At 37.5% G+C, this 21,599-nt stretch overlaps 1 protein-coding gene and 2 long non-coding RNA genes across 4 annotated transcripts; 1 reads left to right on the top strand and 2 right to left on the bottom strand.

The window, feature by feature from the left end:
* Positions 1 to 1,905: 1,905 nt before the first annotated feature.
* LOC135598027 (uncharacterized) lies at positions 1,906 to 7,780 on the bottom strand. The gene is made up of 4 exons (XR_010481474.1): positions 7,303 to 7,780; positions 3,692 to 3,888; positions 3,330 to 3,474; positions 1,906 to 3,031 (listed from the first exon to the last, which is right to left on the bottom strand). It is a non-coding gene; the product is annotated as an uncharacterized LOC135598027 (long non-coding RNA).
* Positions 7,781 to 8,653: 873 nt separating this feature from the next.
* Positions 8,654 to 14,746, bottom strand: LOC103984730 (putative clathrin assembly protein At5g57200). 2 transcript variants are annotated; one of them, XM_065092387.1, is made up of 15 exons: positions 14,521 to 14,746; positions 14,310 to 14,379; positions 13,926 to 14,023; positions 13,246 to 13,384; positions 13,011 to 13,138; positions 12,827 to 12,919; positions 12,705 to 12,755; positions 11,583 to 11,648; positions 11,427 to 11,492; positions 11,232 to 11,312; positions 10,851 to 10,931; positions 10,289 to 10,483; positions 10,133 to 10,208; positions 9,862 to 9,980; positions 8,654 to 9,338 (listed from the first exon to the last, which is right to left on the bottom strand). In XM_065092387.1, exons 1-15 carry the CDS (start codon positions 14,599 to 14,601, stop codon positions 8,946 to 8,948), a joined length of 1,737 nt encoding a protein of 578 aa, XP_064948459.1. In that variant the 5' UTR covers positions 14,602 to 14,746; the 3' UTR covers positions 8,654 to 8,945. The 2 variants fall into 2 exon arrangements, with proteins under 2 accessions (XP_064948459.1, XP_064948460.1); XM_065092388.1 differs by lacking the exon at positions 11,583 to 11,648.
* A 348-nt stretch (positions 14,747 to 15,094) lies between these two features.
* Positions 15,095 to 17,587, top strand: LOC108952506 (uncharacterized). The gene is made up of 4 exons (XR_010481580.1): positions 15,095 to 15,301; positions 16,426 to 16,564; positions 16,757 to 16,977; positions 17,182 to 17,587. It is a non-coding gene; the product is annotated as an uncharacterized LOC108952506 (long non-coding RNA).
* The last annotated feature ends 4,012 nt before the right edge of the window (positions 17,588 to 21,599 follow it).

The following is a 21,599-nucleotide window of genomic DNA, read 5'->3' as shown; positions in this document are numbered from 1 at the left end:
GAATCTTATTCCATGTGAATTTAGTTGGTGAAGGCTTTGGGGGGATTCAGTGAATGCACTGTTCTGACTAAGACTGTGACTTGGACTGCAACCCTAGAAAACTATGTTTTGTCTTGTCGGTTTTTGAGGGGGGACGAACGTGAGTAGTAGCTGGACTTTGAAGGTCGCGTTCCTGGGTTGCATGTCAAAGAATCAAACTCTCTCTCTCTCTCTCTCGGAAGAGTTGGGAGGGTGCATATGCCAACTTGTCAAGACTCAGTTCTAATTTTATGGTTGACACTGTTTGGTACGGCTTAAGTTATCTTGTCAAGGGAAGACATGGTAAAAAAGGAACAGAAACATGTAGGTGAGATGTCGCGTAGGAGCTTCAAATGGGCAATACTCTAAGACCATTTAAATCTCTACATCTTAACCTGACAGATCCATGGACGATTCAGATGCGACTACAAAAGGAGATTATAATTCTTCAAAATAGATTGAATCTACAATCTTACTCTTTTATCACTATCGTTGTATCTAAAGGCCTTAAATCAGTAGATGCCAGATGAGACATGATCTGTTGATCCATGTACCTAACGCTTCCTCTCGTATGGGTTGACATAGTAACCCAAAACCAATATGAATAACTTGAATCGATTGAGAATATATATTTTCATTTCTTTAAATGTGCGTTGCGCTGAAGAAGATTTGCACATTAGATCGCCTCGAGTGGAATGGTAATATCTGTATTTAAATCCCTATCCAAATTGCGTATTTAAATCCTATCTAAACAATAACCGATGAGATTTAGCCAGAATGGAACCATTTCTATATATAATCCTATACTATGATATACTCGAAGAGCTAAATTACATATGAAGTCCCTGGATGAACTCCACCTTTTGTCTCCGGTGAAGCTTTTTCTTTATGTATCTTACTCCACCACCCACCAATCTCTCGTCTCTTTTCTTCCCAAAGAGGATCACAGTGCAGGTATCTACTGCAGTAGGTGAAGATAAAAACAAACATGGTGTACTACGCACAGAATAATGTGGCAGCTAGGGTTTCACAGAGCTAAGACAAACCCCTTCTATGTGTCAGCTGTAAGGAAGAACTGCATGGTGGAAGGCCGACACCGCACTGTTGAAACCTGACATGACTCCCTCTGTCTCTCGCTCTCTCAGATCTAGCAAGCGTCGCCCTACCACTTAGTCTGCACGATACACTGCGTGCCTGCAGCAATAATGGACCTGCTTCGGCACATAGAGCTTTGCCTGCTGCAGCATCCAAAAATTAAATGCTCTCTCTCTCTCTCTCTCTCTCGCCTTGAAATGCTGCAGCCTCTTTAACTCTTTCCAACTTCCAAGGTTCTGACTTGCCAACACCAGCATATATAAACATACATGTAGAGGTGGGCATTGTGTGGAGCAGGAGCTACGCAACGCTGGTGTCTGCTGTTGACTTTGTCAGGAAGGGAGGGATGGTGGGTTGGGTTTTACTTTTGATAAGTCGATTGAGATCAAGAGATTCTTATTGTCAATTCCAACACGTAAGATCATATTGTTTTTTGTGTACATGTTGGGGTTGATGCTGGTTCGGGAACAACATGCATGCATGCACTCATGGTGGTGTCTAACCCATAACTAGTGACAGTTGATCTTTCCTATGTTGGGGGTTCGCCTGCATAGCAATCATTATTAGATCCCGATCGGACAAGCCTGGGATCATTGCTTCATTGATTGTATTAATATAAATTATATATATATATAAAGATAATTAAAAAAAAAAACTAATTTTAGATAACACTTAAAAATTTTCAACAAAACAATTTTTTTTTCGAAATGATCATTCAATCATCGTCGATCATCGACCTTTGCCCAATTCCTGATCGTGCCTCTACCCTACCAATTGTCCCCCTCCACCATAGCTATTACCCCACTCCATCGAACCCGATGGAGCATCTTAGTTGATATCAGAAAGATGAAAATATAAATGTCAACTTCAGGTGATAGAAAAAATAGATCAACACATGACATTATGGTAAAATAAAAATTATAATAGTAAAGAAAGCGAAAAGGATTATGACGATTAAAAAAAAAAGCTACAATTCGAGAGACATATAAAAGGCCAAAGCAAGAAAATAAAAGAGAAATTAATTAAAAAATAAAAAATGATATACGATGGGGAGGATGATAGACATTACAGATGGATATCAATAATTAATAAAGCATTATTTTATAAATAAAATATTCTCAAAAAATATATGAGTATCTATATTTTAAGAGTATTATGATCAATAATAATAGAAGGACGATCCAATTAACGAACCAGAATGATCAGGATCTGATTCAGGGATTTCTGGTTGGACCAATCAATCCAATCCGATCTTGGTAACTATACTATGAGACTATGGTAGCAACTCATCTAACTCATGTCCTGTAACACTATCGATATCATAATCTTCACTCACAATAAACAACAGACATCCTATCTGACCCGCCATATACATCATGATCAGAAGCCAAAATGTTGTGGAGCAATCTATAATATGCGGTGCCCACGCATGGGAAAACAGAATGAAGCCCACGTAGACCCTATACTAGACTAAAATTTTCATTTCAACACCATTATATTGGCGTACCCACTCACAGATGTATTAGTAGATGCAGATCACTCTGATGAGACATTATAACGTGGTCGAATTATATCATACTTGTACTGGTGGACCCACAAAATCCATCCTTGCTAACTAGAGGAGATCAAAGTAATATATAATTCTTAAGATAAAAGTCAAAAGGATGGAATTGCTGATAGAAGTAGATAAGAGCGCGAAAGTATTCACAAGAAGTAAATTAATTAGTGAAGAAGAACTTGCCTTTCAAAGATGCTTGTCTTGTCTTAGCTCTGGCCTCTCAGCATAATCATTGTGATGAAAACCTGGCAAAAGAGAGGGTCAAAAAACCAGTGACAGGCACTCGGTTCACTTTCACGATAATCCAGCAATATGGTCTGCTGTGAGTTGAATCTGGTTCTGCAGCTCAACTCCTGAGTTCTGGCATACAAGCAATGCCGACCAGTTCTATTTTAGTACAGAGAAGTCATCATATCCAATTTGAAGTGATAACTATCAGCAATATTATTGCCAAACATGTCTGTCCTGAACAGAATATTTTGTTGATTGTCCATTTTGCATCTAATGTCTTATAAACCTATATAGTTCATGACTTTTCAGACATGTTTTCTGAACACTTGCATTGAATCATGAGAAAAGATCCCATTTTCCATTAGATGAACATGCAGTATGATTAGATTCATGGTGGCTACTAAATGGAAATGTCAAGCAATTTAACCTTTATAGTAGATGCCAGTTTAAGGATTATTCCCATCATCATGGCCACCAGGAAAGCCATGTCCCATATTGACATATTGAGGCTGAGTAGGTGCTCCTGCTTGTTGAAGCCATCTTGTAAGGGGGGAAGAGCTATAGTTCTATATCTGCAACATATGGAATGCCACGAAGAAGTGAATGGTGGAACTAACAATCGTAGAGAAACTAAAAGAGACTAATAAAATTCCTAATAGTATACATGCATGCTGATGAGAGTTAGATTTCCCAGATTATAGGCAACTATTAGAGACTAAAATGACTCATTATGTAAGCAAATAAGAAATCAACTTTATCCAAGGCTTCAAGTAAAACATTTTGGCTTACAGGTACACCAGTGAGGCACACAGCATCCGAAGCATAAGTTTCTGTTCTTATCCATCCGACTGAGCAGAAACATCACAGCTGCCAACTTGAGGATGAGAGCCAAGTCAAGCTAAAATCTTCACACAAAAGCTTGTCTCTGAAGATTTTTTCCTGCCTCACTTCTTGTCCACGTCCATCATTAGCCCCACCTTTAGAACCTGACCTCCAGAAGTATTAATAGAAAATTCATAAGCTCTGGATATTCTTTGCCCGAGAGAGAGTCAATCAATGTACCAAAGACAATTTATAAAATGTGCATGCTTGGAGCTACAAACCATAAACAAACAACAACGAGTAATGTATTAACTATGTATCTGATCATAGATGTTCACTGAAGCAAACATATAAATCAAATAAAACCGAAGAAGTCTCAATAATTGTGTTTGTTGTAACATAGTGTTGTCTGTAACCTGAAGGGCAAAGGCATTTAATTTGTGTTATGTTTATCTAAACCTCCTACAAGCTAGTAGCGGCATAATGCCTCCTTGATAACCGGTCATATCAGCTTTTAAGTACAATAACGAACATAAATAAATTTCCAAACTCATGTATTAAGGATTATGTTCAGATACTACTTTTCCTCATTTGAAACTAGTGAGATTTTTAAAACTAAGAATAAAGGAATCTTTAAGTAACTCAGTTCTTCAAGACAATGGATTCAAACAACATAAAAAGACAATACAAGAACTTTCCATGAAGTAGCTTCACAAAACCTTTGTATAGAAGCAGACCATAAGTTAGTTTAGGAAACAAATGTTAATGCAAGAAATGTTTTTTCTGCACGTAAGTATCAAAGACTTGCCAACAAATTCTGTGTCAAAATCTGTTTACATTTTGTTGTTTGAAGAGCATATAAAACTTCTCCTATTTTTGTGAGAAGATTAAATATTTGGGCACCACCTGCAAAATATACATATAGCCACAGAGGATAACTGGTCTTCCTACTTTTCATTAGAATAATTTAACTCTAGAATATTTGCCTCTTGGAAAATTGAAAAAGAAGTTACAAAAAAACATCTATAATCAAGACCGATGCAGGCACACCCTTGGATCAAGAAAGACAAGATACTACTCTGTGGGGCTTTCACTTCAAACAAACAGGTAACACAATTTATAGAACCTCAAGCTACTAAAGACATTTTATTAGAGAACAGTTCAGTCCGGTAATTTTGGGACTTTATGGCATACCTGAAGCTGTGTTCAGAAAGAACCAACAAGTGGGCAGAAAGGCTTTGTGTGGGAGAGTCGATGAACAAAGCTCAAACAAAGGAGGTTCCCTTAAAGTTACAAGATGACAGGAAGCTCTAGACTAAATATCTTGCAGCGAAGGAAGGAAGACAGATACCAAATGATTCTAAACCAACCTATATGGTACTACTAGATATTTTCTTTCGACATGTCAATACATATGGATAGGAGACAAATACATGCATTGAATTTGAAAGCAATCATAAGAAGCAAAGAAGGGGGGAAACCTAGGTGTTTAATGAATGATGAAAAAAAATAATGACTTATCAATTCAAGTACAATTTAGTTACCAATTAGCTTGTTTTTTTTTTATTGGCAGCTCACATTCAGAGATAACAAGTACCAAATGGTTATCTTGCATTTGAATCCACACGCCAAACTTATTAATCCTTCAACTAGCCTGTGGATGAGTGGGTATATAAAGCTTATATATGATGCTGAGTCCTATCCTACTAGCTTAATCTTCTGAAAGTAGTGGTCAACCAATCAATTTTCTTTTATGAACTGTAACCAAATCACCTCCCATACTATATCGACCCGACCATTGGACCACCACATAACCCCCTTAGCCAAAAATTTCCTTAATGTCATGTTTAAGTTCACTTTTCTATGAAGTTTTGGAGCTCTCTGTTAAAACAGCCAGAGGATTTTATTTGCCAGTTTGTTCCCTACACCATGTTTAAATTGTTGCAATATCTCACCTAAAGGGTTCGATAAGCAAGAATTCAATGAGAATTCCTAGTTGTTTTTGTTGATGGAAAAAAGCTATCTATTTCAAAGAGCATTGAGCCATTGATTCAAAAAAGTCAAAAGAATAATAAGCATTACGTGAAAGATAATAATGAATGATAAAACTATGGAGGTCCCTAATTAATGAAGACAATTTTGGTCACCATCCTAGCTAGGATCATGAGGGCTGGCTTGGCCATTTTGTGCCAAGAAAAACAGCATACAAAGCCATGTTATGGTGCAACAAAGTGATTCAAACCGAAGTACAACTCTGCTTAACAAAGTTCTTTGTTGACTCAATTGGATTTGACCAAGCCGAGATGTTTCACGGCAGAAAATGTGAACTAAATCGAATCTTGCAAAATAGAGAGAGAGCTGAGAGTGTTCCTGAGAGAATCTTCCTCTGACACTCAAGTCAAAACATAATATGATTTAGGAATTAAAATGTGAAGTCCCTGTAATGATTTGGCCTCAACGGCAACCTACTCGTACAGATCATATGAGGTGGTTGATTTGGCACTACTTCAACTGGGATATTGTCCACAACCAACATAGCAGACAAGTATGATCTACGTCAGCTGTGTCGTGACAATGTCTGAGATTCAGTGGTTTGCGGCCATCGATGACATAGTGACTTGAGAGTGCAAATGCCACATGTTGCTTTCTTGGTTAAACAGAGGAAGATTTATCTTGTAGACACCATTTTTTTTTAATATTATTCAGTTGACTGATAAAATCAAGAATCAGCTATTATTCAAAACGCCATCTGAACCAAGCAATAAAAGAGATGGTCACATACTCGATCAAGTGCCGAAGAATTAAACTATCTTCAGCAAGCTGCAAACAGATGCTTTCGGGGGGGAAAACCACATTCGACCGAGGAAAACTAAGAACCGATGCCTAAATCAAAAGGAACCAAGCACGAAAAATATATCCCAGTCCGCAGAACGGAAGGAGGTATATTGATCGAGACGTACTTGAGGGTTCCGACCCCCAGGGTAGACGATGTCGGGCCTGATGGGGATTATTCGAGTGATGGCGTCGGGTTCCTCCAACACTGGGAACAGAGGACTGATGCTTTTTTAACGGTCGTGGGCGAGGGAGTGGTCGAGCGGTCTGTTACTCCTGCGGAACTAAATAAGAAAGACATGGTACTCACGTGGTGAGTGGACGATATGTGCATGCAGCGCAACCGATTTGCCATGGTTGGCATGGCTCGTCAAATCATGTTGCTGCGAATTTAAATGCGACACAAGCACTTCTTTTCTTTTAAAAGGAAAAACTTAAATTATCCGTTTAATGCGCAGAAGGCTTTGCTCCTCAGAAGACAAGCCCTCCTAAACTAATAATTTAAAAAAAATTAACACAACGATTAGCTTCTCTAAGAATACCAAAAAAAATTATACTCCTGAAATATAGTCAGATAAAAAAATATTTAAAAAAAAAGATCGAGAATCACGCGGCACTGCTCTCGTTGTCAAGAACTTTGGAAGATCTCGTGCATTTGGTGTGTATATATATATTGATTAATCATCTTGCGTCACCTAAACAAACTCAAAATTATAACCAAAAGGGATCGAGTTTTCTTCCCTTACCTTTCATAAAATAGACCGAGGATCATCCACGAATAATGGTAAACGATACAATCTCCTCCTCTGTCATCGGCTTCGCGAGCTTGCTGACGAGCTCTGCGACGCCACAGGAGCGACTGTGGGGCGGGACCAAGTAGGAGGAGCCGGGGATGAAGGGCAACCAATCGGGGGCCTCTCAACGAACTACGATGGCATCCTCGAGGCGGCGAATCACCAGTACCTTGATCTCCGAGAAGCCCTCCGGCTCGAGCTCCGCCCTCTCGGCAGCCGGAGAGGCCCTGATTAGGGTTGGGGCAGAAAGGACTCGAGCCATAAAAAACGAACCGAGCGAGAGGACCGAACAAGAACGGGAAGCGTCGATAGAGGTCGGAGGGGGATGCAAAATATATAGATGGAGGACGGTGAAGGCGAGCGGGGTAGTATCCGGTTAGCGAATTCTTCGTTTTAGATATCAGGATCCGAATAAATTTGGATCAGATGCAATTAAACGCCTTCTTGATATTAAGACTAGGATTAGATCAAACAAATGTGAACCAAACAACAACTGATCGAGCCAAATCCGATTTATCATAAGAATATCCATTGGTGTTACCAAGAATTAAAAATTAGACTGATTAAGGATTATTCTTGTAGTTAATTACTTTTAATATCCATATCTCTATATTTTTAAAAGTTATATTAACATCATTATAATTATAAAAAAATTCATTTATCAACGAAAATATAAAAAAAAAAAAAAGATAATTTTAATGTTCAGGTCGATAGTGATGGATGACATTGGTGGTGACGAACGATAATGTCGTTGGAGGTCGCAGGAGGCTATTGTGGATAAGGAGAATGGTAACAAAATGTGAGGATCCAATTACGTCGATGGCCCTCACCTCTTATCACCATTCTTCTCATCCACAATAGTCACTTGTGGCTTCCAGTGGTATCGTCGTTTGTCACCACTAACACCATTCGTCATCACCAATTGAAATACAAAACTACCTTTTATGTTTATATTTTTGTTAGTAAAATGGATGACGCTAGAATAGATAGATCAAGATAATTCACTTTCATAACTATAAGGGTACTAATATAATTTTTTAAAGTGTAAGGATCGGAATACTAAAAGTAGCTAACTACACGGGGTAATATGTAATTAACTCTTAAAAATGTCATATAAAATTTGTTATATGATGCTAAGATTAGAATAGTTCTAATAAGAACCTTCTACAAATTTAGCATTAATCAAATAGGAATAATAATAATGATGAAGAAGAAATATATATCAATAAAGCGTAATGGAGAAAGTCAAATGCAATGATCTCTTTATTTCTAGGAAGAGCATTCAAACTAATTCATGTAATAATGAAGAAAAGAATATTCATCAATAAGCTGTAATCAAGTCAATCATCTCCTCTGATACAAGATAGGATACAATCTGACATACCAAGTATACAGGCGTTTCAACACTGCGCAATGAAACCTTGTCCCTGTTTCCTGCTATGGAAGAACACACCGGTCATTTTGGTCTAACTCATGTTTGCTTCCATAGTTTAGTAGAAAAAGACTTGGTTACAGTCTCATTTAATGGAGCTCAAGTCCAAGAATGATCACCCCACCATTCCACCATTCTGGAAGAACAATACAACGCATTCTTATTAGAGCAGATGCTGATTGCTTTGTGTGGTTGCACCCTGTGGAAAGCCGGCAAATGGGTCGCCGAAGGGGTTGGCAGAGGCCATCTGCTGCTGAGCTTGCTGAGGTTGATTAGGCACCATCATACTCGTATCCTGCTGCTGATAATACTGCTCCTGCTGTAGCGGCTGCTGTTGATAGTAGTAATACTGCTGCTGCTGCTGTTGTTGCTGCTGTGCCATCAAAGCCATCTGCACGCTTGGTGGCGGCGCAATGCTGTTCGACACGGCGAAGGGATCATTGTAATCGGAAGGATTGGCGTCCAGACCGCCGCTGCTGTAAGCACCAGCAATTTGTTGGCTCCTAGTTGAATCTTCGTAGAGACTTTCTAGCAAGAGCCTGTCGAATCCGCCAGCCTGCACAGCAAAATGAATGCTTGGTTGTTGTCTCTACCACCAAATGCAGCAGATAGGAAGAAGCTCTAATTCAATGGTTTTCTAGGAAGCTTTTGAATGTTTAAGAGAAGGAGCATGAATGGTTGGAGGGTCTGAAATGAAAAATTGGTTATGATGTCAAACCACTAACAATGAACTAAAACATTTGTGGTTGTGACATATATGCGTGTAATAAATATTCATCAAACAAATTCCAATTTACAGGAAAAAGTTATACTAAAAAGTTCTCTTACAGTAACAGCTAAATAGATTTGGAGTTTTTCCTTTGAAGAAAGCAATGTAAATTTCGATGATCTTGTAGATGCATAAGACCCAAAGATGCAAGAAGTTGGAACTCTCAAAGAGGTAGCTTATTTGCTTTCAGTCTTGCTTCTTAGTAAGACTTGGAAAGGCAGACTGCAAGAGAACAATTTATTGCAACTGCTCTAACCTTTTAAGTTCAATGGTCAATTCAAGTGCCAATGTATCCACATAACAAACGTACCAGTTTGCTTTCAACCAACTGGCTGGTGTTGCTGCTCGCAGTAGTGACCAGTGCTAACTCCCATCCGGAAGAATCGGTTCCAAACAAGTCATGAGTTGATGAAGGCTTTGTATCATCCCCTGTAAATTCAAGAAGTATAGTTGCTTGCAAAGGTTTGCAGCAATAGTTCTACACTAAAATAGAGAGAAGCATAGACAGAGAGAGATATTATCATTTACGCAAGATTTATTGGAGATTTAATCTGAAATGCATAAAATGAAAACTAGATTACCTGGAGAAATGATGGCAAGGGCCAAGGCATTGCTTTGCTCAAGTTCGGCAGCAACGGGATTTATTTCATCCAAGCCCTTCATATTGACACTGGATATGTTTCATATGCTACAGCCTCGTCATGAAATAATCGTACAAAAGGGTATACACAAATTACCAGCAAGTCTCCGGTAGTAGCAGGCTGAGCTTCTTCTTCAGTTATAGGTTCAGGTTCAGGTTCCGGTGGCGGTTGCTCTTCTGGTGGTTGTTCCTCTTCCGGTGGCTGTTTCTCATCTTCTTCATCTGGATTTTCGTCCTCTGCAGGTGCGGCTTCTTCTTGTTGGTAAGTTAATACTTTCCTATCTTCATATTCCTGGTTTAAACATGTTAGACACAGAAAACATTCATTTGAAGTGCTTTAACAACATACTCTAAAGTTACTATATGGGAGATTGACATTTACAAGCCGTAAACATGTTGGAAAACAATTACATGTCACAATTCATGTAGCGTCTTAAAGCACATCCACACAAATCACTGGTCTGAACGGTGCACAAGAGCTCCATTTCAATTGATTTAGTCTCACATTGTGAATAAACTTCAAACAAGGAAAAAAAAATCTACTGGCTTCTTTTCTTACTAGTTAATTGCAAGAAAAAGCTACTAGTTAAACAGGACTTAGCTGTTAGCAATATATGTACAATTTAAAATTTTGCACCCGCAAACTTAATTACACTCACCAGCTTCTTGCTTGAAACAGAGCCAACTCCAGGTGCTTCTCTGACATATTCTTCCATTGTTGTAAGGAACGAAGGAGGTGGCTAAAAATATGGATCCCAAAAAAAAAATCATTAGTAGGAACGTCACTGAGAACAGAGTATATCTAGGACTTCCAGTTCTGATAGCATGTTCAATTTTTAACTCTGACAATTCATCCTAAATCTTAAGCTGATAGGTGAGATAGGATCTAACATTTTAGATTCTAATTAACTATTAATTTTGACAATATTTGATGACTGAAATGAAATGTTTGAAACTACCTAATTCAGTTTGATTGGTTTAACTGGTAAAAGAAAAAGTATTCGTATCAGTCTAAACCCAACAACAATCGACGTGAAAACCTGTCTCAGAGTTGGGAACTGAAAGGTCCTTGCAAGCTCCAAACATTTGCCGAATTCATAGAACTCAGAAAGAGATTCTGCCTGCCAGGGATGAACAGACAAAACTTCAGAAAATCAATGCCAATTGAAAAAGATAATTATGCAATTTTATATTTAGAATTAGTTGGCCATGGTAAAAAACATGAGATCTTATACCTGCTGTCCAGCTCTCTTGTAGATATCAAGCGCCTTGACGGCATCATATTTTGACATATCAAAGAACTGCATAAAATGCAATAAGATTGACTAATATAGAACCAGAATCTCCTTTTGATAAAGAGATCAAAAAAATTATCATAAAAGCCAAAGTACCATATCCACAAGATTGATGATCCCATCATTGATTGCACAATATATTTTAAAACTCTCTTTCAAAACCTATATAATAAAACAGGAAAATCTATCAGCTTCATGATTTTAATTGGGAAACTTTGTTTATTCTACAAGAAGCTTGCCCTATTTAAATTAATCAGGTTTTGTTAATTATTTTTTCATGGCACAATACGGCAATAACTACTTTGAAAAAAACTCTAAAATAACAAATTTTGCAATGATAAAAAATATAAATTCGACCACTAATACTTAGTGAGATCAAATAGAATGTAACCTGGTTAAGGAGGTACAAAGCAAAGCTAGCACGTTATCAAAGGTAACCAAGAGCCTTCAAACCATGGATGAGGTAGGGAATAGGGACTATGACCAAGGTCAATAGGCCCACACCATGAGAAGGCTATCCTTTACTGATAACTTAAAGAATCAAAGTTCCTATCATATGCACCAAAAAGGTGAAGGACATGCCACCCCATATTAATGCATTGTAAGAAAGCTTTTGTTCTGGTGTCATGATAAAATATTGACTTCACAAACATGGTCTAGATAGAAATGTATATTAATTTGCTCCTGATATCTGGGAAAATAAGGTTTTTCGTCTCGAGGATTAGGAACTGATGACTTGATTTCTTCTTAATGGGCATAATAGCATTAAGATGCTTATGGTATTGTTTATACACCAATATGGATGTCAAATGGTTTCCTGGATATTCTAGATATAGTGCTAAATTCAAGTCCATCATGTTCTCATACTCAGAAAGGTGAAAAATACAATAGAAAATAATAACAAGAAAAGAAAAGAAAACTAGATTAGATTGTCATGATTCCTATAACAAGCCGATGATCAACTTCTTCATTTTTTTTCATAATCATGAAATTATTTAGAATGATATTTCAAGCATTTTTTGAATCAAGAGATCAGGGTATCCTTCTACATAATAATTCTTAGTAATTTGTGAACAGATAACCACAGAGCAGCACTAGAGCAGACCAAGACATATAATACCTACCATAAGAATTTTACAGATAAAATTATAGGGAATCTCAGGAAAAAGAAACTTTCAAACTCATGTTCAAATGCAACCACGAAAAAATTAAGCATACCAGGGCTAATGCATATTGAATAAGGAAGTTTCCACATGCTGCTCCTTCAGGCTACAACATTTAAACCAGATAAAGTAAGCATTGTAGACAAATAAGAAGGATGACTGCTGTTTTTATTTTACCCGGCATCCTATAAGGCGGAACAGTAGCTGTTGCAAAGCGAGCAACTGTTCTAACAGATCAGGACAACATAGTGTTCTGGTTCGACTATGTCCCTGGAAATTTGCACAGGGAAAGAAGAGGATAATGTTGTGATCCAACTAAAAGCTGAAGAATATGTGTAACAATGAGAAGAGTGAAGCCTACTTTGGCAGACTCCTGTGGAGATTTCATCAAACGTTCTGCTTCAATATCATATTTTAAGATCCTAAAACAAGAAAGCCGCTCCTCTAAGTAGAGTGCATATGTTCGTACCCATGCGGAACAATCCCAAGCTACATGAAGAAAAATCTAACCATTATGAATAGACTGAAATTTTCCTTTCAGTCAACACAATAGTATGTAGAATCAGCATTCCAAAAGAACGAAGAAAGAAATAAACCTAGAGGACCAGAATCATCCTTAAAGTTGGATATATGTAGAACATTTCCTCGACGAGAATAAATCAATAGCTCCTCTCGGAATGTGGGATCGCCCTCTCTCAATGTCCTGTGAATAACTATAAGGGTTTTCAAGGCAACCTGTAAAATTTCATCCACATTTATTTATCATAACGGAAGATAAAATATAAGTACCAGAAGATTCTCGGTGTAAAATATCACTGTTTTTATACACTATCAATCCAGATTCAGTATGTGGACAATTAGAATTGAAATATGCATTCTAGTTCTGTTCAAAAACTGAGCTAATGTAAACTTGAATGCTTGAAACCTTGATTGGTCTAAGGGGCCTGGTTGTGTAAAACAACTGAGGGCAAACAGTTCTTAAGCCACATAGCTAATGACAGCTTTGTTGCATTCTTTAATAATTACCATAAGCGATATCTAAAGTAAACAAGAGATAAATATATAATGTACCCAACAGAAATGCCTACTGTTCAGAAAGAAAAGCAACAGAGTATCTGGAACTGGAAAAGGTTAGTATTGTACCATTGCACAATACTTTCTTGCATCCAATAGAATGTTAAAAACTACTGCAAGTAGAATGATACCCAAGGATCGCAAACAAGCTGTTAAAACAGATTATGTTCATAATGACATTAGACAAAGTATTTGGACATACCATCCAATTATGTGTCTTGGACAATCTTCTGCCAAGTGCATATATGCAGTAAGCTACATCTGCTCGTGGCCTCACCACAGACGTAGCAGCAAATATTGCTGAAACAAAAAAAGTATCAAAATAAAAATGTGTGCACAATTTAAACATCCAAACAAAATGGCCAATTCAACAAACAGAAAAATAATACGACCAAGAGCATGAGAGTGCAAAGAATTCAAATGTTACAAAAATTTGAATATCATGCTCCAGGTTCATCAGACTCTTCTGCTAATCAACACAGGTTTATGTATAATGAACCGAATTTCCAAATAAATATATGAAATTAATTGGAATGCAGAGCAATTGCACACCAACAAATGGAGGACCATAATCAAGTTCACTCACTCCGCACGTGCCGCTCCTTCGGTGGGCATTCTTCATGGTTTGTTGCCTTCACAATTGCAATGTCCAAATCCTAATCAAGGAAGCAATAAAACAAACACGTCAGAGGGATACAACATCTATCAACCTTCAATTCCAACAATTCCTAAGACGAATTCCAAGAACAATTCACATACGAAGAGACAGAATTTAGATTCAAATAAAGGGCTCAGACCTTGAATTCGCTGTTGACCTTGGCGAGCCCGACCTTGGTGGAATCCTTGAGGGCTCCGTAGGCCTTCCGCCATGTCCCCATCCACCTTGTCCTTACTTCGAATCCTTCCTGCCCCTAATCCCACCTTGCGTCTCTCGAAACAAGGATTGAGAGAGAGAAAGGCGATCTCTTACGGAGTCGTAATCGCGAATCGTCGCACCACCCGCCACTTTCGGGCCTTCCCCATTCTTCCTCCGCTATCTCCAATCGCGCTGTTAGACCTCTATAACAAGGGCAGTTGATATACACCACTCTCTTTTCACTGCTTATGCTCCAGTTGTCCGGCTAATTTGGGGCCCATTGAAGAGAGAACAGGTGAGAGTGCACGAAACATTAAAGGGGGTGTTCCTATCGAAAGGATTCGAAGTCCCTCCCTTGTGATGCCTCGCGAGTCACCATTGTGACGACACTAACGAGCGCTTAGGATCGTCCAATTTTCATCCGATGGCTGTTGGCATTTCCGCACCGTAGTCATGCGGTATAAGACTTCGTTCCCGCGTTCCGCCCTCTAGTCTCTCTCCTCCATCCTCTTTGATCTTTCTCTGTTTTGGAAGCCAAAACCTAGGGTTAGGTTCAGGGTTTGTGGTGATCTCGAATAACGCTAGGGGCATTCTACAACGGGATCAAGGGTATGAAATGCTTCGGCGCCGTGGCTTTCTCCTACCTCGTTGCCCTGCCTGAGGAGCGCTGGCCCACATGCTAACGCCGGCGAAGGCGACCACTGACCCGCCTCACCTCCCAGGTCTGTGCCCGATCCCTGAGTGCCTTCACGTCCATTTCGTTTTAGGTTAATAAAATTGGAATCTTTATTCTGTTGCCTTTGTTTGCCGATCTCGCGTTGTGGTCGGGTGGCGGATTAGTTATCCTTGTGTCGCATTCGAGGACTTTCCAGTATGATTACTTGTTGATTGATTCTTTTGAATTGGGGAAGCTAGTTTAGATTCATTTGTTGAAGAACTTTAATGGTCCTAAGACCTAGTAATTATCTGGATCAACAACTACTTAGCTCTTCTAATTTTCCTTGTTAATGCAACTCCGGAAGGAAGGATTCCTGCAATGAGACCTAAAGGTTGAGCAGTGTGAAGGCAAATCTAGCACATTTTTTATACCAAGCAAGCTCATGCGATTAAGAGATAATATCCCAAGGCTCCATGAGACAAGATTGAAATGTAGAGGGAGGGTGGCAAGATTTAATATTTGGCAATCACATTATTCACTGACCATGAGAATCTAGTGTGATTAATTGAAGCTATTGAAATGATGCTTGCTCAATTGAAATGATACTTGCTCAATAACGGTGGATTGCATAGTCAACAATCTATTGCAACTGTTGCTTCAGTATCTTGTCTTATAGAATATATGATGCTTAATACTTGGACTCCTTTCTCAAGCAACCCTTGATCTGTTAACAGCGTGAGTGATGCAGTGTTGTGCTCAAGCAGAATTACTTTAGAAGTTTTATGAATTGGGACAGAACAAAATGTTAAAAAGAAGAGAAGTTTTGTATAAGATAACCATGGTAAGCTTTCTCGACAAATTGCACAAGAACAGGGACAAACCAAACTTTCAAGAAGATTTGAGAAATTTGGTTGAGGAACCTATTTATTCTGGTTCATCATTTTTTGTGGTACTTCAATTTTCTTTTTCTTTTTGCATGTGCTGGGGCAGGGAAGATGTTTAATTTTGTAAGCATTGTACCTTAATTCACGATACATAAAAATCGACAGGTTATGTTATTCCTTGTCACAGAGAATTAGTTTCCGAAAAGGCATTTCCTATGTTCTTTTATTACTTGTCTAATCTTTATTACTTTTCTTTTTTCCATTTCTGGTGCAACCTGATATAGTTAACTTAGGCTTCTTTCAGGTTGTTACATGTAGAGATTTTTCCCTTCAGTCATTGCATAATATGGTCCCTAGATAGTGTACATGTCTAGGGGCCTAGATGAATATGGCTGCCAAATTTCTGACTTCGATGTTCTTCTTGGGGATTAAGATCAATGGAGGTATGCCACTTTACTTAAAAGCTGAATTTTATTGTGTAAAATCAATAAATTATACTTGAAATAGAAGAACCTGCAGAAGCTAACCATCACATTTTGGAAATTTTTAGACTAAACAATACTTGCAGGTGCCCAGTTTTGTATACTTACTTTTAATTTGACTCTGTCAATCATTTATGTGAATCTGTTTGGCAGAAGCAATGCTGGTTATGGCCTTAGATGACTGCTTTCGTGGATGTGTCAGATATCAGCGACCCTGACTACGAGTCTCCTGAATTTCTCAGGTGGTCATGAGAGAGAGGAACCTTTCTAGTGATGACCATGTGATGTGCCCGAAAGAAGTTCAATTGCTTGTTCCTCATCAACTAGTTATTTTGTTAGTTCATGCGTGCTTTCAGTGGCAAAAATAAATGAAGGTGCTTGGATCATCTCTCTTGTTTAGATTTATAAGTAATTTCCTTTTTTTTATATGTGTTATTGGATTCATATCAAGAGCGCTTTTCATGCACCTACTGTTTTAACCTACCATAGGCACTCTGATGATCTTTTCTCCTGTAGTCAATGTTAGAGAGGGCCGCTTCACCTACCATAGGCACACTCTGATGATCTTTCTCCTGCAGAGCAGCACTATGAGTGTAATGGGGATGTCCGAAACAATGAACGTTTTGATGGCAGTTCCACCACCTGATTCCTTCACAAGATGTCAGTCAGCAAAATGCACACTTCGCCTTGAAGGACTATCATGAGATGCAAGTCACCTCAGAATCGATGTCATACCAGCATGATGGATCCAAGTGAAACTGCTATGTGCCAATCTCCAGAATTTGCTGGTTGGCTGTTAGCTTTCTCATCATTTGAAAATATTATGATGTACTAGTTCAAGGATTATGTGGCTGATACATTGAGTTGGATTATGTAGCTTTTCATATTCCAATTTAGTAAGATTGGATACTTTCGTAAGTAAGATGACTTGGGTGTTACCCATGTTATTTGAATGGAGAACAGTGACTCCCTTTATGTGCAGAATTGTTCAGTGATTATTGGAGTAAATTGGAGTTGGGTGTTATATTTAATAGCTTCGGCTCCCTCTGTGTCTTACATTTTGTTTGAACGATTTATTTAGAAAAGCTTCACTTTATCGGTTTTTACCTGCAAGGATATCAATTTTCAGAATTTATTGCATTAATTTACTCAGATGTCCAAAACTCTCCTGAATCCTTGATAGATTCACTGAACTGTCAATCTAGACGAATCAAATCAGTTTGTCTCTCATCAAATTGGACCTAAAGGTTCATGAAGGCTTGAGATGAGCTGTATTGATATAGGATTAGTAGTAGCGGCATTATCTCATATGATGCCATTTATATCATATTTTATTTTAATAGTTAAAGTCGAGTTGGATAAATTTTATGGTATTACGTTTGTAGAAGAACTAAGTATTTCATTTTGACATTGATTCTTAATCAAGCATAACATAATTCATTTTATGAGCGTAATACCGTAAAGTTTATCCAGCTTGCCTGGACAAATATAATATACATTGTGATTATATTAGCATTTCTATTTTAATTTATTTTTAGGGTTTTTAAGCTTAACATGATTAGTTTATAGGTTACGTGAGCTTTAATTTTTATGATACCTATCATTTATGTGAAAATACACTGATGTATCAACAGACATATTCCATTTCTATATTTTGATCTTTTATGTTGAGTCACTATTTCTGAGAATGTAATCAGCGCAATTACATTGCAATCTGCTACTTTGTGGAGGGGGGTGCATCATCACTTTAATTATCGTGCGGAAATCAAGCCATCCCGCATCAGATGCGCGCCAACATATATATATATATATATATATATATATATATATATATATATATATATATATATATATATATATATATATATATATATATATATATATCAGATGTGTGTGTGTATATATATGTATATGTATATGTATATATATAGAGCCTCATCTTTCCCACTCGATCCCTCGAAGACGATCGCCGTGGGAAGAAATGACGATGGCTCTATCAGGGTTCGAGTCGCCGACTATGTACCCCCCACGTTCCTTCGGTTTTGGTTTAAGGATATGCGAGATTTCTCTTTTCACCTTCGAAATTTAGATAGCTTTTGGTCGTCGATTGCCATTGGATCGCAGGTCATTCTCGGCGGCTTAACGTCCGGAAGAAGTAATTTGATGCATCTTAACTGCACTACGCTCATATCTGCTGCTGAGGTAACCATTATTTGGCTCGATTCTTCCTTTCTGATTGGCAACGCGTGTTTGGAGCCGTAATCTGCATTCCCACGCTTTCAGAGATTAACATGTGGATTGAGTCCCTTACTTCTAGATCCATTAATTCGAGGAATCTGTTCTTTAGGTAATCTCTGTAATTTTGGCAAACTTTCTTGTTGTTTGATATCTTTCGTAGAGTTAAAAGTGCTAATTCAACAGAGATATTCTGATAATTATATATGAAAGTGCCATGTTATGCACAACATTGGAAACTATAATTGAGTTATTCTTTGAAGAATGTTAAGAATTCTTATGATGGCATATCTATCTTCTGCATTATATTGGCCTGTTTATAATTGGAAAAGCAACTTATAGTTAGAAAATTCGATCAAAACCATTGAATTAACGCCATTATAAACTGGTAGCCCTTTTTCTCTAGTTTAGACTTTGTCATTTCTATATCCAACTAGATTTCTGGAGTGGAAAATTTGTCTTTCTGCCGGGCACTGATGACCTAACAAATGAAAAGCTCTGACATGAGCACATGCAGATCTCACTCTGTTCTCACTTTTGTGAATATGATAATGATCACTAGTGATGCATGACAGAGTATTTATGCATGGATGCATACTTTTTTTTTTTATGATTTACATTAGAAAAGGGGAAATGCAAGAGCCTACCCTTTGTTATCATGTATTTAGAAGCTTTAGTTAAGCTTGGTGTAAATGACATGATCCGGCTTTCCAACAGATCAGCAGACAATAACCCAAGTTCTCAGTTACTTTTGAAAAGCTCTGTGTTTATTTAGAAGAAGTTATGTTTTTCTTTTTGATATAAATAGTGGATTACCACCTGCTAGTACAAGAATCATAAATCAATTTCAGAACTTATACATGAACAATGTATTCAGAGAAGAACTTCTAGTTGTTACTTCCTGTCTAATTGTCCTCATATCATGCTGTACATTTCACCTTTTAATTTATCTATGATCAGCATATCTATGCCATGTGACACAATAACATTAACCTTCAGGAATTTTCCTAACCATTTTCTCTGAACCTGTTTGATCATCTGTCATCATGATCTTTTCTTGTACTGTTTATTAACAAGAAGTTTGTAAACATGGGACCAATTCTTTGGTTTGTACTTCCGTAATTTTAAGTTCCCTTTATTGTTGATTAGTGCCTTGAAGTACATTATCAAATATCAAGTAGGACTTTCAGTCTGATTTTATGAAGCAATCAATAAGTTTGATATGTGTTCAAGAATTCACATATTGGTGGTAAACTATGAATATTTTACTCTTATTTGTACAAACAGACTGTATCATATTTGGAGAACTAAGCAATTAATATAAAACAACAAAGACCAGAATAGGATAAAGATGTTCATTCTTACATCAATACGAATCTCTACGTTTTTAATGACTAAGATGCAACTCCTCCTTTCTTTCCTTTATTATCTCTTACTCTTGTTTTGTCACTTACAGCTAAATGATTGTTGGTTCCTGTACTGTGATCTTGTTCTGCTAGTCTCTCAGCTAACGAGAAAACATAGTGTGGTTATAGCTACTGTAAAAATACAATCATTTTCTCTAGTAAGGTTATATGAGATGGTGATTAAAATTTGACAGCAATTCAAAAGTTGATAGCCAGTGGTACTCTGTTCAATAATCCTGTAGTACTTTTAATTATTTGCTCTATGGTCTATATAAATTTTATGTAACCAGACACAGGTGATGTCTGCCATCTCCATTTTCACTCTAAACAAGTATAACAATAAATTAGTTTAGGCATATGCACTTTTAGAAATGCAAATGACTTGACAAATTCATGCCTTGCTTTTGACATTGAGGATGACTTGCAATTTGCACATAGATGTGTGCTATTATTGAAATCACCTTAAGTCAGTTTCTTAAGTCAGTTTCCCAGCTGTGAGATAATTTTATAAACGTCACCAGTGCCTTTGTTAAGTCTTGTATGGGAAGATGAGAGATAAATGTAGCTAAGGACAATTTGGTAACTGCCTGTGCTCCAGTGTCTTCTCTTGGGTTGGTGCTGGCAAGACATCCTTAGTTGCATTTTACTATTTCATCTTTGTGTAAGGCCCAGACTGACATCTCTTGGAATTGTTGGTGAAATTGTTCGTATATACAGTTGGTAAATTCTATCATTATATTTTTGGACAATTGCCTGGGAAAATACCCTCTTTTGGGGTTTTTCCCTGATGGTATCCCCCTTTTCATAATTTTCAAACAGTCACCCCCTATTTCTAATGTTCCAAAAAAGCCCCTCAAAAAGCTATCATTTTTTCCGTCCAAATCCAAAAAAAATTTCCACCAACGGTTTACAGTGTTTTGTGGGTTAGTTTTTATCGACAAAACATTGTATAATGTTTCAAAAACACTGTATATTGTTTTTAAAACAAAACACTATACAGTATTTTTATGGATAAATACCAATCCACAAAACACTGTGAACAGTTGATGGGAAAACTTTAACATTGTATAGTGTTTTTAAAACAAAACACTATACAATGTTTTTAAAGCACTATACAGTGTTTTTGTGGATAAAAACCAATCCACAAAACACTGTGAATAGTTGGCGGGAAAACTTTTTGGATTTCGGAGGAAAAATACATGACAGCTTTTGGGAGGTATTTTTGGGATTTTTTAAAATAGGGGGTGACCATTTGAGAATTATAAAAAGGGGTATCATCCGGGAAAATCCCAAAAAGAGAGTATTTTCTTGGGCAACATCCTTTTTTTTTCTGCTGCATTAAATTTTCTATAAAA

Source organism: Musa acuminata, chromosome BXJ2-1, assembly GCF_036884655.1.
Source record: "Musa acuminata AAA Group cultivar baxijiao chromosome BXJ2-1, Cavendish_Baxijiao_AAA, whole genome shotgun sequence".
Classification (NCBI taxonomy): domain Eukaryota; kingdom Viridiplantae; phylum Streptophyta; class Magnoliopsida; order Zingiberales; family Musaceae; genus Musa; species Musa acuminata.
This window is presented reverse-complemented; position numbering and strand designations above follow the sequence as displayed.

Excerpts from the sequence above, each read along its gene's own strand:
- LOC103984730 (XM_065092387.1), bottom strand. The coding sequence starts at position 14,601 with ATGGGGACATGGCGGAAGGCCTACGGAGCCCTCAAGGATTCCACCAAG. Across the intron at positions 12,920-13,010 it reads CTCCACAGGAGTCTGCCAAA|GGACATAGTCGAACCAGAAC; the intron begins GTAGGCTTCACT and ends GCAAATTTCCAG. Across the intron at positions 11,313-11,426 it reads ACAAGAGAGCTGGACAGCAG|GCAGAATCTCTTTCTGAGTT; the intron begins GTATAAGATCTC and ends CATCCCTGGCAG.